At 32.3% G+C, this 18,707-nt stretch overlaps 3 protein-coding genes and 1 non-coding gene across 5 annotated transcripts; 1 reads left to right on the forward strand and 3 right to left on the reverse strand.

Moving 5' to 3' along the window:
* The first annotated feature begins 1,003 nt into the window (after positions 1–1,003).
* LOC103483535 (probable folate-biopterin transporter 9, chloroplastic) lies at positions 1,004–4,555 on the forward strand. 2 transcript variants are annotated; one of them, XM_008440217.3, is made up of 2 exons: positions 1,004–2,029; positions 2,785–4,555. In XM_008440217.3, exons 1-2 carry the CDS (start codon positions 1,531–1,533, stop codon positions 3,939–3,941), a joined length of 1,656 nt encoding a protein of 551 aa, XP_008438439.1. In that variant the 5' UTR covers positions 1,004–1,530; the 3' UTR covers positions 3,942–4,555. The 2 variants fall into 2 exon arrangements, with proteins under 2 accessions (XP_008438439.1, XP_050941986.1); XM_051086029.1 differs by having other exon boundaries at positions 2,796–4,555.
* A 930-nt stretch (positions 4,556–5,485) lies between these two features.
* On the reverse strand, positions 5,486–6,865 carry LOC103483536 (MYB-like transcription factor EOBII). The gene is made up of 3 exons (XM_008440219.3): positions 6,642–6,865; positions 6,321–6,450; positions 5,486–6,235 (listed from the first exon to the last, which is right to left on the reverse strand). Exons 1-3 carry the CDS (start codon positions 6,799–6,801, stop codon positions 5,767–5,769), a joined length of 759 nt encoding a protein of 252 aa, XP_008438441.2. The 5' UTR covers positions 6,802–6,865; the 3' UTR covers positions 5,486–5,766.
* Positions 6,866–9,550: 2,685 nt separating this feature from the next.
* On the reverse strand, positions 9,551–12,915 carry LOC127149840 (uncharacterized). The gene is made up of 7 exons (XM_051086031.1): positions 12,865–12,915; positions 11,128–11,241; positions 10,781–11,037; positions 10,475–10,690; positions 10,208–10,399; positions 9,772–10,126; positions 9,551–9,686 (listed from the first exon to the last, which is right to left on the reverse strand). The coding sequence occupies exons 2-6, from the start codon at positions 11,234–11,236 to the stop codon at positions 9,779–9,781; spliced, it is 1,122 nt and encodes a 373-aa protein (XP_050941988.1). The 5' UTR covers positions 11,237–11,241; positions 12,865–12,915; the 3' UTR covers positions 9,551–9,686; positions 9,772–9,778.
* A 661-nt stretch (positions 12,916–13,576) lies between these two features.
* On the reverse strand, positions 13,577–13,649 carry TRNAA-AGC (transfer RNA alanine (anticodon AGC)). The gene has a single exon. It is a non-coding gene; the product is annotated as a tRNA-Ala (tRNA).
* Positions 13,650–18,707: the final 5,058 nt, after the last annotated feature.

Below are 18,707 nucleotides of genomic sequence, written 5' to 3' on the forward strand. Positions count from 1 at the left end.
GTTCAAAGTATAAGAACGGTTTCACATGAATCAAATAAGCAAAAACAAATGACATGATCATATCTCGTAGTCATGAAAATCATTGAATACACAAAAATGTACTCTAATTTTTTTGTTTCTTTTATTTATGGTCTTGGAGGTTTACTAATAAGGGAGTGCTCGGATAGGAAAGTCCACGCAATTATGGAATTTGTGGATTTTTAAGATCCATGTTGGAGATCTACAAATTTCAGTGGAGTCCTTCAACACCTTCATAATAGTTTAGATTCGTAAGCCACAAACAACTGACAAAGTAGACACATTATCTTGAGAAATTAGAAAACATGATTTAAATTATTAATGTTGATAAAGATTTTGAGGTTTCAATTTCTTACAAACATTTCTAAAATAAATTAAAAACAAAAAACAAAAAAATATTTACATCGATCACCAAACATACTTATCTTTATAAATTGTTAATTTTTATTTATACACTTGTACATGTCATTTCAATATTTATTTTTACGATTCATGATTAGATAAATATTGATTTATTCCATATCTATACTAAATCCAAAAAAAAAAAAAACGTAAATTAATAATAGAAGTGTTGACATGTTGATAAAATTAATACCATATTAAAACAAAATAAAAGTAATTATAGTTTTAATTTGGAGTTATAGTAAAATAAAACATGGACTAAACTAGGTGAATTTAAAGCCAAAAATTAGGTTACTACTTCCAACAACTTATTATTTAAGACGATAACTATTCTTCTTCTTCTTCTTCTTCTTCTTCTTTTGTTTTTTATCTTCTATATAAAATTTATTAATAGGTCAAATAAATTTAAATAATAATAATCACTAAAACATAATACATTTTAATTCACACTAAATTCCAGCATTATAGTACTAAAACCATCAAATTGACAACTTTATCCATCAAATCAGTAAAATGTACTCTTTAATTTAATTTAATTTAAAAAGAAAACTTCATATACACTGATACTGTTAGTGTTTATTAATATCAATTTCTATCCATAAATTATGATATTAATTATCACTAATTTAAGCTTGAGTTAGGGAGGTGTTATGTCTTTGGGAGTAAAGAAAACACAACCATCAAAATTAGGCCATTAATCTAATAAATAAATGTGTAATCGATAGTCCCAATTTTGGTGAAAACGCTCTTCACAAACATAGAGGACATTGGTAACTACGACGCGTGGTGGCTCGTGGTGAGTGGACCCTCGAAAATCTTGGAGCAGTGAGAACGACAAAAATGGAGTCCTCAAAACCTTCCAGGTGCCACCCTCACAAACATGGCTTCATCCTTCAACTTCTGGCGCTCCACTCTTCTCCTTCTTCCTTCTTCGCTTCCTTCCAATATTAAACACCATGCATTTCTTCATTTCTTTATTACCCTTCTCCACACTCTTCTAGATCCCTCCCCTTCTCCCTCTCTCTCTCTCTCTCCTCTCGAAAACCCCTTTTAACAGCTGATCATCATTTACCCACTTCGCTTTTTCTCCAATTCCAATATTCCCCAGCCATGATTTCCTCACTAATTTCTCCTAATTTCCCATTTCCATCTCTTAAATCCAATTCTTCTCGACCCCCACCTAAGCCATCTCTCTCTTTTCCCAAACCCATCCTCTGTTTCCATCATCGAAACCCCAATATATTTGAAAACTCGTCAAAACCTATTGGCATTTTCATCAAAACGATTCTAGAGAGCAACCCAGATCGTGTTTTGTTCAGAGAAGTGAAGAAAAGAGAAGGGAATGGTGGAAAAAGAGGTGTTTCTCTTGTGGGTAGTAATCAAATGTTGCTACTCTGTGGACTGGGTTATTGGGTTCAGGGGTTTAGGTGCTTTCCATGGCTGGCTCTGAACTTCCATATGGCTCATTATCTTAATCTTCATCCTTCCTTATTGCAACTTGTCCAGAATTCTGGAAATCTTCCTATGGTTGCTAAACCCTTGTATGGAATTCTGTCTGATGCTTTGTATATTGGTGGAGCTCGTAGAGTTCCTTATATTTCAATTGGAGGTATGTTGAGTTTCTCATTGGATATAAAGCATGTTCTTGTTTTTCTTGTCTGTAGCTTTTTTTCTGTCTTTTCTTAGTCGTGCTTCATTCTAAACTCTTGCATCATTTATTCTTTTCTTCGCCAGAATTTCATCCTGCATTAGATTCCCTTCTGCGTTCGGTTTAATCAACGATGTAACGATTACTCAATCATATTCCAAAGTAAAGATAGATATGAACTAATTGATGGTGATGTTTTTTTTTTTTTTTTTTTTTTTTTTTTTTTTTTTTTAAATTTTATTCTTAGTTTCAGTTTTGAAATGGCCATCCAATCATTTTGTTTGTTGTTTTTGGTTTTTTTTTTTTAAGATTAAGCCTATTTTCTTATTTTCTTACAACTCTTTGCAAGTGTTTAGAGTTTGAATTCTTAGCCCAACTACAAAAACATTAAAAAAATTTAAAAATTATTGGAGTCTGAATTCTTAGCGCAATTACAAAAACATCAACAGTTTTTTAAAAAATACTTTTTCTAAGTTAAAAAGATAACAGAGCAAGAGGTTTGGAGGTGGGAGGAGGAGTGTTTATAGGCTAAATTTGTAAACTAAAAACCAAAAGCCAAATGGTTATCAGACCGGCCAAAGCAATTGTTTTGATTATCATTCTGTGGAAATAAGATAGGAATTTGATTTCCATTTTTGGAAGTTGAATGAAATTACACATAAAGATTATGGATGTGTCATGCTCATTGATCAAAGCCTAACTGAAAAGCTTATCAGTGCTTTTGCAGGTTCTATCTTGGGGATCTCTGGCATTGATACCTGTGGCAGGTGAAGCTCTTCCTGCTTTGATGGCATGCGTTCTTCTAAGTAATCTTGGAGCATCCATAACAGAAGTTGCAAAAGATGCACTTGTTGCAGAATATGGTCAAACAAACAAAATTTGTGGCCTTCAATCTTATACATTCATGGCTTTAGCTGTTGGTGGAGTCTTAGGCAATTTCATTGGTGGATATAACTTATTGAGTTCACCACCTAGAAAAATGTTTCTTCTGTTTTCCATTTTACTTTCTCTCCAACTTTCAGTTTCATTAGCAACAAGAGAGGAATCTCTAGGTTTGGTGCAACTTCCAGAGCCTGATGTTCATGGGAAATCAATCATGGAAAATGTTAGAAATCAGATATCTGAGCTTGTAACTGTTATTAGCGATCCAAGTGTATCTCGCCCGCTGGCTTGGATTGTAGCTTCCATTGCTATAGTCCCTCTTCTATCGGGCTCTATCTTTTGCTATCAAACACAATGCCTTAATCTTGATCCTTCCATAATTGGAATGTCTAGAGTTGTAAGCCAATTGGTTCTTCTTTCTGTCACCGTACTTTATGACCGCCATTGGAAAAGAGTTCCTATGAAGAAGCTAATTGGCATGGTGCAGATATTGTATTCCTTTTCCTTTCTCCTTGATATTGTTTTGGTGAAGCAGATAAATCTGAAGTTGGGCATATCCAATGAGTTGTTTGCTCTTTGCTTTTCGGGTTTGGCCGAAACCATTGCACAGTTTAAGCTTTTGCCATTTTCAGTGCTCTTTGCAAGCTTAAGTCCAAAAGGTTGTGAAGGATCTCTGATTTCATTTTTTGCATCGGCCGTGTGCTTGTCTTCCATAGTTAGTGGTTTTTTGGGTATTGGGTTGGCTTCTTTGATTGGAATAAGATCAGGAAACTACTCAAGCTTGCCTGTGGGGATTTTGATACAGTTCATTGCAGCTTTATTGCCATTAACCTGTATCCATTTTGTTCCCATGAAGTCGCCGGTACTTGAAAGAGAAAAGAAGAGAGTAATGAGTAGAAGATCTCGGAAAAATAGAAGGGTCGGACGAGTCATGTATAGCGGTTCTGTATGTGCTTATCGACGCGAGAGAGAATCCGAGATTCAGGGGTGAAAAGTCTAGTATCTTCTGCAGCTTATCTTGTAGAAAGAAAGAAAAGGAAATCTAGGACCTCTTCAGATTCTATACTTCATCATCCTTTCTATACTAGTAAATGAAGCAAATCCATGCTCTAAATGGTTCATACACATTTGAAGTGAAGATTCCCTTGGTGAGGTAAAGGTGAACATGAACATTACAGGGTCTTAAGTCATAACTTGTTGACATCGTCCATCTCGCTCGGTTATCAGAACTTGCATCGGTTCAATTTATTGATGAAGGTCTAATTTCTGTATTATGTTTACTTGGCAAGAGTATTGGATAGTCTGTATTTGACAAACTTCCTAATGCAAAGAAAATCATGGGAACGGATGGGAGAGAGATCAATGAAGCAAAATGGGAGAGAATTCATTGATGTTTGAGTTCAATCAGTGGTGGTTTGATGATGTGATTGGCTGTTCTTTGATGGAAGAAATCAGAATCATTTTTAGTTAATTTTGGGAAGAACATTTACCCTTAACATGACAAAATGTATCTATTGAAATATATATATTATAACGGAGGCTTAACTTTGTATATTGAACCTTCTAAAAAATTTCAATTGAAGTTAGAAATTTATTCAAGTCTAAGAGACAATCTTATACATATTTTCTTTTAGTGAGTAATTGGTGGAAAAGATAGTGACTAATAATCTTTCATTTTTTTGTAATGAAATATAGAAATAGATTTATTATTTTGATGTCATGATGATCTAATATTTATTTTAATTGAATCTATATGAAGAGTGTGTTTACATGTAGCTGTACTAATCTTCCTAAGAATGTATTGAAGATATAAACTAAGATCTAAATATTAATATTTCCACAGCATGCTTGCTGTCACTTATCAAGATTACATTTTTTAAGGTTAAATACTTTCCAACTTTGAAGGATAGAATATATGAAAAAGGTGATTTTCTCAATCTCCTAAATCATATTTGAAATCATTTGAATTAAGAATTACTTAGTTCTTATCTTGATATGGGATGTCTTTTAATATCAAAAATTATTATTTTATATTTATCTCACTAAAGTCTTGTTTTATTAAAAAGAATATATTTAATTCAAAAGTACAAATTAACTACTTGAACTTTCACACATAAAATTATTTATTTTATATTCTAATGTTTTCCTATGATTTTTTTAGTACAATAAATGAAATATATGATCTACAAATACAAGATTTAACGTATGTACAATAATTTTACCCGCAAACGAAACTGCCACGTTATGGTTTATTTGTTATAAATATGTTACCTATGTCTTATTAGATATAGAATTGAATTTCATGTCTAATTTGATTCGTTATTCTAAAAGATGTTGAAAATATACGAATCCATTGAACAGAAGTTTGAAAGCTAAAATATTTCTTTAATAATATTTAAGTTTTAGGACACAAAATGAAAAGAATGTAAATTTCTCTTTAAAATTTAGAAGCTTTAAATAATTAACGTAGATCATATCAATTAAATTACTTATTTGGTATAGTACTAAAAGGTGACGACACATTAAATACTTATATAGTAACAATATCTAATTGTACAACTAATTATTTATAATTATTTCTCGTGTTCTAATTCAAGCATTAAAAGCTTGATGGTCCATTTGGAAAACAAAAACACAAAACACTAGTACACTACAGTCAATGATTTGACTAATTTGATGAAGAACATCAACTCTCAAACTTGCTTTTTCCTCAATTACATTATTTAAAACTCCAAAGCCTCTTCTTGTAAAAACCAAAACCCAATTCAGAAAAAGGCTTTAAAAAAAAGAAAAAAAAAAGTATATATATATATATACTAAGGCTGCCATTGCCATGGATATCCTCCAAGCTCCATAGCCCATCCCACATCTAGCCCTTCATTCAACATTTCAGGCAGTACAAAGCCATTGTTGTTGAGCTCAGATATCAAACTTTGCTCATTATCAGTTGTCTGTGTGTAGAAATTTGTGATGTTTTGTTTCTTCTCTGCCTCTGATGCAGAGGACGATGAAGATAAAGTTTCTAACTTGTTGTTTTTGTCATCATGTTGTTCTTCAAGAAGAGCCATGATTTTGTTCATTTCCATTGGATTGAATTGTTGTTGTTGTTGCTGCTGCTGCTGCTGCAATTGTTGTTGATGAAATTGCTGTCTTCTCAAGAGACGAGCTTTTGCTTTCCCATTTGCATCGGAACTGTCTTTTACCTTTTTCTTGAAATGGGTTCTCCAATAATTCTTTATCTCGTTGTCCGTTCGTCCCGGTAGACTTCGAGCAATTGTTGACCACCTGTGCCAAGAAAATTCACAGTTAGTATGTACACTACACAGGAAGTATAAACCATATCTCCATTGACAGGAAGATTAGGAGGTACCTGTTGCCCCACCTAGCATGAAGTTCAAGAATTATGCTTTCTTCATGTGGGGTTATTTGTCCTCTTTTCAAATCAGGCCTTAGATAATTCACCCATCTCAGTCTACAACTCTTCCCATTTCTCTTCAACCCTACATAATAACAAAGGGTCATAAAATCATTTAAACGGGTAGGAACCAAGGTGTTGAGTTGATCACGACCTAAACGATACTAATTGTCTCATTTTAGTTGCTTCCTAAGTTTAACACAACATTCTTGATTGATAGATGAACATTCGTCGGAATGACTTCAAAAATACTCTTTTAAGCACTTTAGAGGTTACCTGCAAGCCTAGCGACAGAGTTCCATCTTCCTTCACCATATATCCTGACATATTCCATAAGCAATCTGTCTTCTTCAGCAGTCCAAGGTCCTTTCCTCCAAACTTCATCTTCCATCAAACCCCAACTCCAATGGCCAACCATTGTTCTCAAATTAAACATAAGAAAAAAAGAACAAAAAGTAACTGTCTTTTCTTCTGCTTCTTCTTTCAACTTCTTCTTCTTCTTCTTCTTCTTCTATGTAATATTTGTCCACTAAATTCTTCATATTTATACCTCCATTTTCTTTCATGGGTCATTTTCAAAATCATCTCTATCTTTTTCCAACTATAGAAATTACCAAAATACACTCAACACTCTCAACTCCCACATACTCAACTACTGTTTAGTAAATAACAATTCTTTTTATAAGATTCTTCTTTCATAATCTTTAGGATTCTCAACTTTCTCATATGACTTTTTTTTTTTTCCTTCTTCTTTGTTTAAATTAATTCTTATGAAGCCTTTGATGATGCTGAGATTCAAGAAGCCAAGAAATGAACAGCTGCCCCAATACATTGCCAAGAGATTAGGTGACATGTTTCAATGGGAAATCAGGATAAAAATGTTCTGTTAATTTGATGCTAAAGTGAAACCTATAAAAGGAAAAAGGAAAGAAAAGGAAGAGAGGGGTAGCCAAGAAATAATGGAGATGAACTTTCATTTAGTTTAAGTGAATGGACCAATCAGAATTCACCATCTGTTTCCATTGGGTAATTACTTTGGTTTGAGAGATTGGTGTTGTTTTTTTCTTTTTTTCTTCTTTTGCTTGATGTGTAATCTTGATTATATATATATATATATAATTAATATTAGATTAGATTAGTTGGATTCCAAATTGGGTTTATTGGAGGGAATTATTAAATTATTAAGATGTGTTTGTATTTGTTTTCAAACGTCATTAGGAACTGGACAGGTGTTGTTTTCTGGTTCAAAGTTTGGAAGAAGATAGTGGTTTGTAGATTGCAAGATGAATCCAAATCTCTTATATCTTTCTTCACCTTCAGATCTTAGGTTTTCATCAGCTCTCATAGACTTATAGAAAAATAAAAACACTTTTGTTTTGTTTTCTTCGCTGGAAAATTATATGAAATCATATTCAGATCCTCAAATGATTTCCTTTCTGTTTCTTTTTTGTATTGTTGGTTTACTTTAAAGCGTTATACAGCAGCATGGAATAGAAAAAAAAAAGAAGCCTATAAGAACTCTTCTAAAGAGAGGTTCTAACTAAATAAAGATAGTATGTGGAGAATAATAACAAAAAAAATAATTAAAAAAAAGGTTCAAAATCGAAGCCTAGAAAAAAAAACCGAACCTCATCAAGGACCAAACATCAGTAGGATCTCTCACCACACACTTCTAAATACCGCACACATTCTAGCAAACTACAAGAAGTGATCATCTTTCTTTGTTAAAGGTAGATAGAGAAACTTCCTGACTTTCTTAGCGAATATCAACTCTCGTGGACTGATTCAAGATTAAATTCCTCGAGAAAACAATTTCACATAGACCTTATTAACTAACAATTCCAGAGAAGGTGATCCAAATCTCTCCTGTCTTCCGACAAAGAATATGATAAAAGACATCTTTCTCAAAATTCTATCCATAGAGTTAGGCTTCCGTGACTGAATAAAACTTATCACGTGAAAAACTTTAACTTTTTATTCCAAATTTGACTTTCTATTCGAAATCGCCCACACACATATATATATATACCTTTACTTTGATTTGGTTAAATTTTCAAGAAAAAAGACCAAACCAAGCAACTGAATCGGTTTGGTTCGGTTCTTTTCTTTTCTTTTTTTTTTTCTTTTCATATGGCATCCCTATAAGGGATTGTGATCTTGACATGATGTGGGACTTGATTGAATTTTTGTTTTGTTATGGAGATGTTAAACCCTAATAATGGACTTCTAGAATGCCTTTCTCTCTAAAAGCAAACCAGAGAGTTGATGTCTTAGGAATAGTTGAAAAGAAATAATTATAAGTGGCCCTTTTGCACTTTGTTTTTAACTCAAAAAAAAAAAAAAAGAAAAAAAAAAGAATATGATTCATAATCACAAAGATGACAATATATTCTTTTTTCTTTTTCTTTCTTTAATCAAATAAATTACTTGATGGGTTAGTAGGATTCTGGAAACAACCACAAATTAATTAATAAATAAATAAATAAATACAACTTCCAAGTTGAAACATGGATGATAACATGATATGACAAATGTGGCATTCTTCACTTTATTAATAATAAAGTACAATTTCTTGTACCTATCCATCAAAATATATTTAATATTATTGTTTTCAATTTACAATTAATTCATATCCAATCTCATATATTGCACAAAGTATCTATCTAGTTGATTTCTTTTATTAAATAAATAAATTGTGAATATTTTGTCTTTTTTAAATTATAGAGAGCTTCTGTCACTACAAGAGATGTGGGTACTCCCGACGCACAAATACGTCGGCGAAAATGCAAAGAACGTCGGGAAAGGATATCCCGACGTACAAAACGACGTCGGGAAGAACGTCGGGGGAAATGCGTCGCGAGAGGCTTTCCCGACGCCGAATTGGTACGGCGTCGGGAAAGGCTTTCCCGACGCCGTGGGATGCGTCGGGAAAGCCGGCGTCGGGAAAACCTTATTCCCGACGCCGTTTATGCCGACGCATCTCACGGCGTCGGGAAAGCCTATTTTCCGACGTTTTTTTTCCCGACGTAATGAACGTCGGGAAATATTTTTTATATATTTTTTTAAATATTTTATTTTTACTTTTTTCCTTATAATATTTTGCTCAAACATTCACAATGATGTTCGGATTGCTCAAAAAAATTTGGCGACGTTTTGGATTAAATTAATAAATATACAAACACAAATTAAAACATAGAATTAAAATTAATAATACGAATAAGTTGATTACAAGAAAATATAGTTTTCAATATACAAAAAACATAAACATAAGACCCAATCTCCCAACGAGGTGCGTATGCGCGTCATTCTACACCTTCGGTCCTAAAAATGGTATAAAAATAACTAAGTTTAATACATAATTATATATTGCAAAAACTTAAGAATAATAGAGACATATACGACGTACCGCAGGGCTAGGGATCATGTGGTGGTCCCTGTTGTGCACGAGTTAGGTCTTCAATCATCTTTTTCATAGCTTCCACTTGTGAAGCTAATGCTTGGTGATTTCTATCTTGTACTTCAATCCGTTCCAAAGCTTCATGAAGTTTAGCTTGTAATTCAATCTCTTTTTGTGTGGACTGCGAACAAGATGTCGACGAACTGCTTGCACTTGCCGTTCTGCGGGCCTTCGGCTTGGGTCCCCAACCAAGGCCTTTTGAGTAGCCTGGTCGTCGACCCAACACCTGATCGCATATCTCATCCTCAGAGAGTGGCTGACTACCCTCTGGGGTAGGCTGGGATTGGAGTTCCAGCATTTGATTCTGCAACAAATTTAAAAATTATGTTAGGTAACGCGCTAAAATATATAATAAAAGTGGATAATTAATAAGGGTATAACTTACATGCGCATCCTCGGCGGCCTGCGACACGAATGTCCCAGCTCGAACGTGTGTTTCCCGGAACAATTCCACACGATCGACCGGCTGCCCTCTTCTTTCAGCGAGCTCATACTGTCGTTGTAGAAACGACTTCGACCCGCTACTATGATTGTAAGGCTGCTTCTGTCGAGCAGCCTTGTTTGTCCGTGATTGCTCCTGCATTAAAACAATTATATTGTTTATTTCTTATACATATAAAAACTTGTTATCATAATTAATCATGACAAATACCTGGAATGCACGGCTGATATAATGGTCGCAGAGGAAGTGCCAATCCTCATCACGTCCAACCAATGCGTTTGGTGGGTTGGCACGAGCCTCCTCCGGGTCGCTGTACTTTTTGAAATGTTTATGACAGTCGGCCCGGAACTCTTTAAAGGTCGTGAGCATCTGATGCTCAACAAACCTGTTCATTGCTTGATCGTTGAAATCAAGCACAAAGAATCGCTGCACATTACAAACATAACACATTAGATTGGTTAAAGTTAGATATGTTTCAAATGAAATCATATATAAATGTGTAGTGCATTTAATTACCTGGAGGTCGCCCTTGACGACCTCAATGTATTCTCTCCCAACGTCCGTCCACTTAAGACAGCGGACGGGAAATGTCTTTCGCACGCACACGCCTATCGCTTGGCTGAAGCGAACGGCGTGTGGAGAAATAGGCTTCTCCGCTCCAGGGGCGATCGTCATCGGAATGCGCCCATTTATTGCAACGTGGCGCTCTAACTCCAAGAGTCGAGACTGCGCACGTCTCCTAGGAGTCGGGGTCGTTTGTTGAGAAGAAGACCCTGCTCAATAAATAGACAATAAGATATAAAGTTAGGAACCCCTACATGAAATATTTGTAAGTTAAAAATGAATAAAATTCTTAGACTCACCCGTATTGTCGCCCACAGATGACGACCCTCCCGCAATGTTATCTAAATCCTCCTCAAACTGGAGGAACATATCGTCCGTCTCCATAAAACTTGATCGTCGATATGACATAATGACTATGGACATATAAAAAACAAACATTCAATAACCAAATACAAACACATAGCTAGAATCAAAATATATAAACTAGATATAAATATGTGCATACGTGGTTTAATTTGTCACTATAATTCCTCATCGCTTGCATGTGACAAGTGTTCATCCACATCGTCGATGAAGTCGTCAGTGACATGACGCACACCAAAGATATCACCTTCTTCATTAAATTGTGTACTACTAGTTCCTTCATTAAAAGGATTACTACTAGTTCCTTCCTCAAAGTTTTCTGTACCTCTATAGCTTAATGACTCTCCATGATACACCCATTCTGTGTAGTAGGGGGATATTCCTATAGTCAGCAGATGTCTTTCCACACCCTCTAATGAGCTCCAATTTAAATTCAAACATCTCTTGCATGGACACCTCAATCGTCCGTAAGCATCAACGTGAAATTTGGCAAATTCTAAAAATTGGGTCACTCCATGTCTATACTCAAGGGATAACTTATTTCTAAGTTTCATCCAACCCTTATCCATAACTGCAGGATAGCCAACACAACCTAATTATTAACAACACAATACTTCAAAATATCTTCACATCCTACAAACCCCTCCAAACTACAAAGGCTACCATAACTGCAGGATAGCCAACACAACCTAATTATTAACAACAAAATACTTCAAGCTATCCTAACTACCACCCCTTGATACCAGCAAATTCAAAACAAAAAAGGCTACCATAACTGCAGGATAGCCATCCCAAACATAAACAAATTCAAAACAAAAAAGGCTACCATAACTGCAGGATAGCCATCCCAAACATAAACAAATTCAAAACAAAAAAGGCTACCATAACTGCAGGATAGCCATCCCAAACATAAACAAATTCAAAACAAAAAATGCTACCATAACTGCAGGATAGCAAAAACAAATCTTAACACACATATTACATTCCCAATTCAATTTAACTATTAACTCCCCCCCCCCCCTTCAAATTTCAATTTTTCATTCAACTATAAATTCCCCTCCCCCCCCCCCCCCCCAATCTCAATTTTCAATTTAACTTAAACCCCCTCCCTCCAATTCAATTTTAAATTTAACTATTAACTCCACTCCCCCCCCCCCTCTCCAATTTCAATTTTCCATTCAACTATAAATTCCCCTCCCCCCCCCCCCCCCCAATCTCAATTTTCAATTTAACTTAAACCCCCTCCCTCTAATTCAATTTTAAATTTAACTATTAACTCCACTCCCCCCCCCCCTCTCCAATTTCAATTTTCCATTCAACTAAATTCCCCTCCCCCCCCCCCAATTTCAATTTTCAATTTTCAATTTTCAATTCAAATATAAACCCCCCTCCCAATTCAATTTTCAATTTAACAATAAACCTCTCCCCCAATTCAACCCCCATTCAATTTTATTCAATTTTCTAAAACAAAAATCCTAAACCATTCAAATTTCAAATTTCAATTCAACTACAAATTACACACACTCTATACAAAAATACATTTAACAAACAAAAATCTATTCCAAAAGAAAATCCTAAACTAATTTTCATAAAAAATAACCCTAAACTAATTTTTATCAAAAAAAACCCTAAAACATAAACTTAAATCAAATAAATTTACATATTTCACTTACCTAACGTGGCAGACGGCGACGAGGAACAACGGCGAGGGCGGTCGGCGACGGACGGCGCTCATAAACCCCTTTTCCCGACGTTTTACGTGGCGTCGGGAAAAACCCCTATTCCCGACGCCTCTCCCGACGCACTGTGCACGGCGTCGGGAAAAGGGACTTTTCCCGACGTATTGTTGCCGACGCCTTCGTGGTGCGTCGGGAAAGATTGTTTTCCCGACGCATCTCCCGACGCGTTATTGATGGCGTCGGGAAAGCCCTTATTCCCGACGTTTTTTATGCCGACGTGATTTTCGGCGTCGGGAATGGGCCATTTTCTTGTAGTGTGTATGGATACATATCCACTTTTTTTTCTTTAATATTAATTTCATATTGTTGTAATTTTCAATCAATTATTCATATTAATTATGCTTAAAGAAAACAAGTATAACATATAAAAAACAATAATAATGAACAAAAAAGAATTAGGTAAATAAATCTCAAATCTAAACATATGAAATTAGATCGTTTGGTTAATTCATATTTAGCCGACCGTTTATAAAATATAGGAAAATTGATAAAGTATTCAAATAAATTTGGAGAAAATGTTATAAGATTTTATCAAGGAGTTGATTCCAATTTGAATTTAGAAAGAAAAAAAAAAAAGAAAAAAATGAAGCAAATTGAAAAGGAAATATATTTTAAAAAAATGAATAAAAGAGAAAAAAAAAAAGATTGGAGATGCGGGGTATCGATCCCCGTACCTCTCGCATGCTAAGCGAGCGCTCTACCATCTGAGCTACATCCCCATTTTGCTTAAAATATTTCTTATAACTTTAAATCATCTAAATTATTTACTTCTAAATTTATTTTTTTGGCAATGTTTTGTCTCTTAATCAAATTTAAAAATACAAATTTCTAAAATTTACATTTTAGGTTTCAGCTTCGTAGTAATTCAAAATATATTATTATTGTATTTCATCATAATACGTCGTATAAGATCATTTTGTATTTTAAACTAAAATGTACAACGTTAGTTTTAAAAAAAAATCGGTAAAAATTAGGGCTTTGTAATTGACAACACCAATTCAAATTTGAGATTAAAAAAAAAAAAGGTTATGATAAAATTTATGAAATTTTATAGGGTTAGCTGAATGTTAAAAAGTCCAATCTACTTTTGTTTACTAACCAAAATAATTGACTTTTCAAACAAAAGTCCAAAAAGAAAAAAACATAAAAATATATTGAAATAGAAAAAACATTTGTCCTTATTGTAAAAATCAAATACAACTATCGCTTTTGAGTTTGAATTAATTTAATTTAAAAACTTATATAGTTATTTTGGAGGTAAATATAAACTTGAACTTTTGTATTTTGATTTTTGTAACATATTTTGTCCACATCTACGAGTTTTGCATTAGTAGTTTCAAAAACAAATTTTTATTCGATTACGTTTTGAAGGTACCAAAACTTCCAATTTGGTGTGGTATTTACTATTTGCTACCGTTTTTACTATTTGATATTCGTCATTTTTCTATTCTTTTTTTTTACTACAGTTTTTACTGTTTACTATTTTTTTTATCAAATTAAAATAGTCTATACACCAATTACTACTATAACCCGATCTAAAATAATCTACATTTCAAACACAAACTATTCTAATATCGTGTTAGTGTTGCCATTTTTTATTATTATTAATATTGGTGTGTGTAATTTATAAGTAGGGCTTTGGGCTCCATCCAATAAAATCTGGGCTTTTTTCTAAGAGTATACTGCCCATATCGGGCCCATCTAGGTTTAATTTTCTTGGGGAATTTGTGGAGAATTTTTGTGCATTTTACCAAATTTACCCATCATATTCTTCCTTCTTTATTTATTTATTTTATTTTTCTAAATCCATGGCACCAAATCTTGTGAGATTTGATTTTGGTTTACCTTCATATAACAAAAGAAAAATAAAATTGTAATTCATCCATGTCACACTAATTATTTTATTTTAATTTCTCATCCATGTTATGTTTATATATACAAACACAAAAAGTAGAAGTAGAAAGAAATCAATATTGTTTTTCTTTTGTTTAGTAAAATAAAATCGATGAGATGCACTAATTAATTAGTAAATTTATGTAGGAGTGAATTAATTAACCAAACACTTTTATAACATTCCTCTTAATTTTTAGGGTTATATGGATTTTACAAAATATATATATTTTTTTTTCAAAATATATACCAGTACAATATTTCTAAAAATAAGAAATTGTTGGCCTTGGAATGAAAGCAATAATAGACGAGAAGTTTGATATATACAGTACATAAGTGTATGAACAACATAATTTCTACGATATATTATCTTATGTAGCGAATAATACATGTACATTTTTTGTTATATCTTTAAACACATAAAAAGAAAAATAAATCAGATATATATTTCCGTTTTATAATGTGTTTATCTATATATTTGATATAAATCCGAGATTTCAATGGAGGAGTGATTCCATTTCATCCGAGAATATATGAAAATGAATGAAATGTTAAATTTTAAATACTATGCATCAAACAAATATCAATTGAAATTAATTATAAATAAAGAAAAGCTCTGTGGGGGATTTTTTCTGGATTTTTTCTCATTTTGAAACAAAAATTGATATAAATAGATATGATAAATACTAATTGGAAAATATCAATAACATCATCATATTTACTATAATGATCATGTAAATTGAGTAGCAAACTTATAGGTAACAAATTACTTTTATGGATAAATTGATAATGTTATAAATGAATGATATCTTTTAAAATTGCGATCAACAATAAACCATGATTAGTTTTTTATTTTCAAATATTCGAGTATTTATTGTTATAACACATCTCACGTTGGATACCAAGCTTGATAATACGTGGTTCTATTTTAAAACCAATTTACAATAAAAAGGGTAACCCATTTAACTTACAAGGTGTGTGAGTTTCTTTGGTTATTCCAACGTGGGACTCACAACATCTCAACATTCCCTCCACTTATCTTGGACCAAATATCCATTTGGACTCTAATATCATATTAAACCGTCAAATCACCCCAAAAGCGCTGCGGTTTAATAATAAGTACTTTTAACTTCAGTTTAAGATAACAAATCGAGATTATAGTTATTTTTTAAAAAATAAAAATATATATTATTTATTACATAAATTTTATGTAATTAAATCTACGATAAAATAAAAATCTTTGAATTAGATGACCAAAAATTAAAATAATTACTAGAGTTCTTTTTTTTAAAATCCAACCATTTTTTGTTTAGGTATTAAATTTTGGATCAATATAATTTTTAATTATTAACTAAATAAAAATGATAGTACATTACATTACATAAAAATGTACTCATGTCTACGTTCATCGCATAAAAAGGTAAAGTAAGCATAAGCGAAGAGTTCCTTGTTAGTACTCTTCAAATGGGTATTACGAGAACTAATTTGGTTACGATCCTAACTCGTCAATCCAATTAAGATAAGTAAAATATATCCTTAATGGAGAGTTTATAGTAAATGATCGGAGAGAAAGTTAAAAAGGCACGTAATAATATAATAGGGGCCTACAAACAGGTAGAGGAAAATGAGAGAATAATATATAGTATTTCCTACTCTTTAATATTGTACCATTCTTTAAAATTAAAATCATGATTTTGTTAGTATGTCCTATTATTCTAAATTAACAAATTACTTTATAGTAGAAAACGCCGAGAAATAAATCAATGATAGTAAGAGCAGATATCAAACCATCGACCTTTAAGTTGACAATAACTATACTTTTTCTATAACTATTGAAATTTAAGTTTAAGTTAAATGAGAATAAAATAGAATTTTAGTTTTTTCTTATAATTTTAATTATTACAAGCATTTAGGTCATATTTACCTATGGAAATGTAATAAATTAGTGAGAATAAAAAGAATAGATCCGATCATTTGATTACTTTTAGGATTGTTTACTTGAGTTATGCAATAAAATAACAAAATTTGCAATTGATGAATTGAGGATGCTCAACCCGATTATGCCTGAAAATTACATTAGTTTATCGTTATCATTATAGAAAATTCTTCATTTTCGACGTCTTCACCGTTACTATTATCAATACCGTAATTTTAGAAAATTCATAATTTTAAGTATACACAATAGGAAAAAAAAGAAAAAAAGAAAAGCAATTCAATTACGATTTGATAAACGAGATCTCGACGTAGCAATTATTTTCGTTTTTTTTTTTTTTCCCTTAAATTTGTAAGGCTAATTTATTTTCTTTGTTAATTAAATTATGGTGTTACTCAAAAAAAATTGAAGAGGAGGTAAGAATTAAAGGATTTTTATTTTGGAATCTAATTTGAAAGGGAAAAGTGAATGTTTAAAATAAAAAGTACAAATTTAAAATTGGTTACTTTTTCATATCTATTTATTTACTCATTTTCCGCAAAAAGTACTTTGACGATGTCATTGAGTATTGTGCAATACATCAAAATTTGTGATGACAATATTTTCTTTTTAGTTTGTAAAATATACTATCTAAATTGTTACAACAACTAAACTATTATATTAAAATTTATAAACTAAATTGTTGCTCTAATTAAAATTTAGGAATTTACCTGTTTTTTTTTTTTTTTTAAGTAAGGTAGTATGAAAATAAATTTTAGAAATGGAGTATATTCCAAATAATTGTCAAAAATAGGGTTTTCGAACACGACTTCCGTTAATTCATCTTACCCAAAAAGTCAATACACCACTTCCCAACATTTATTATTATTATTATTATCATTATTATAAGTGTTTTGGTTACGTTTTTAACATATCGTTTAGATTTGAGTACTCCAATTTAAATTATTTTTTATTTTTATACACGATCTTTTAGATTTGATTATGACGTAAAAAAAAAAGAAAAAAGAAAAACAAATGGAAAGAAATTGCAGCGAAAAGAAAAAGAAAGAAAGAAATACGATAAACAGAAATCACGAAAAGAAAGACGAAATAACAAACTTGAAATATTTAAAAAGATGACTGATTTTATAAGTTTTATTACACCGTCCGTAAATATTTTAATAATTTGTTATATTTATAAAGATTAACCTTATAATTTAAATAAATATTGAATAATATGGAAATATTTATTTAATATTTGAACATTCATAAAATAGTTCACCTTATAAGAACGGAGATAAACTATTGAATATTTAAAGAAGTAGTTTTAATGTAAGTACACAATGAGATACTTTGTTAAAAAAAATGATTAAATTGTAATTTTAATCCGTAACTTATATAACGATAGATCTTTACACTTTCGTAAATGTTCAAATGATTCATAAACTTTCAAATTTATATCAAATAAATAGTCACTATTTGATTTTTAAATTTTCGAATTTCTTTGCAAGTTTTCAGAATTTCAGAATTTCATAATTTTCATTAGACACTGTTGAACAGGAAATTTTGACCAATTAAATCACGCCACGTCATCACAGCAAAATTGAGATAATTATAATTTGATTGGATTTAGGTAGTCAAGTTTTCTCATACCCAACCTAGTTCAAGGCCCTAAAAAAAAATTGGGCCAAAGAAATAATGGACCCGAGCTTGCGCAAATAAGTGGGTCGAGTTCGAGCCCACCAAGCAAATGGATCCAAGCCCAAACCGATCGAGCAAATGGGTCCGAGCCTAAGCCTGTCAAGAAAACAGGTCCAAGCTAAGGCCCAACAAGCAGATGGGTCCAAGCCCAAACCCAACAAGCAGATGGGCCCAGGCCTAAGCCCGCCCAACAAGCAAATGGGCCCAGGCCTAAGCCCGCCCAACAAGCAAATGGGCCCAAGCCCACCTAAAGCCCATCGAGATTCTCTATAAA

Source organism: Cucumis melo, chromosome 6 (assembly GCF_025177605.1).
Source record: "Cucumis melo cultivar AY chromosome 6, USDA_Cmelo_AY_1.0, whole genome shotgun sequence".
NCBI lineage: Eukaryota > Viridiplantae > Streptophyta > Magnoliopsida > Cucurbitales > Cucurbitaceae > Cucumis > Cucumis melo.

Excerpts from the sequence above, each read along its gene's own strand:
- LOC103483535 (XM_008440217.3), top strand. The coding sequence starts at position 1,531 with ATGATTTCCTCACTAATTTCTCCTAATTTCCCATTTCCATCTCTTAAA. Across the intron at positions 2,030-2,784 it reads TCCTTATATTTCAATTGGAG|TGCTTTTGCAGGTTCTATCT; the intron begins GTATGTTGAGTT and ends AAAGCTTATCAG.
- LOC103483536 (XM_008440219.3), bottom strand. The coding sequence starts at position 6,801 with ATGTTTAATTTGAGAACAATGGTTGGCCATTGGAGTTGGGGTTTGATG. Across the intron at positions 6,451-6,641 it reads CTCTGTCGCTAGGCTTGCAG|GGTTGAAGAGAAATGGGAAG; the intron begins GTAACCTCTAAA and ends GTTATTATGTAG. Across the intron at positions 6,236-6,320 it reads CATGCTAGGTGGGGCAACAG|GTGGTCAACAATTGCTCGAA; the intron begins GTACCTCCTAAT and ends TTCTTGGCACAG.
- LOC127149840 (XM_051086031.1), bottom strand. The coding sequence starts at position 11,236 with ATGTCATATCGACGATCAAGTTTTATGGAGACGGACGATATGTTCCTC. Across the intron at positions 11,038-11,127 it reads ATCTGTGGGCGACAATACGG|GGTCTTCTTCTCAACAAACG; the intron begins GTGAGTCTAAGA and ends TTTATTGAGCAG. Across the intron at positions 10,400-10,474 it reads ATATCAGCCGTGCATTCCAG|GAGCAATCACGGACAAACAA; the intron begins GTATTTGTCATG and ends GTTTTAATGCAG.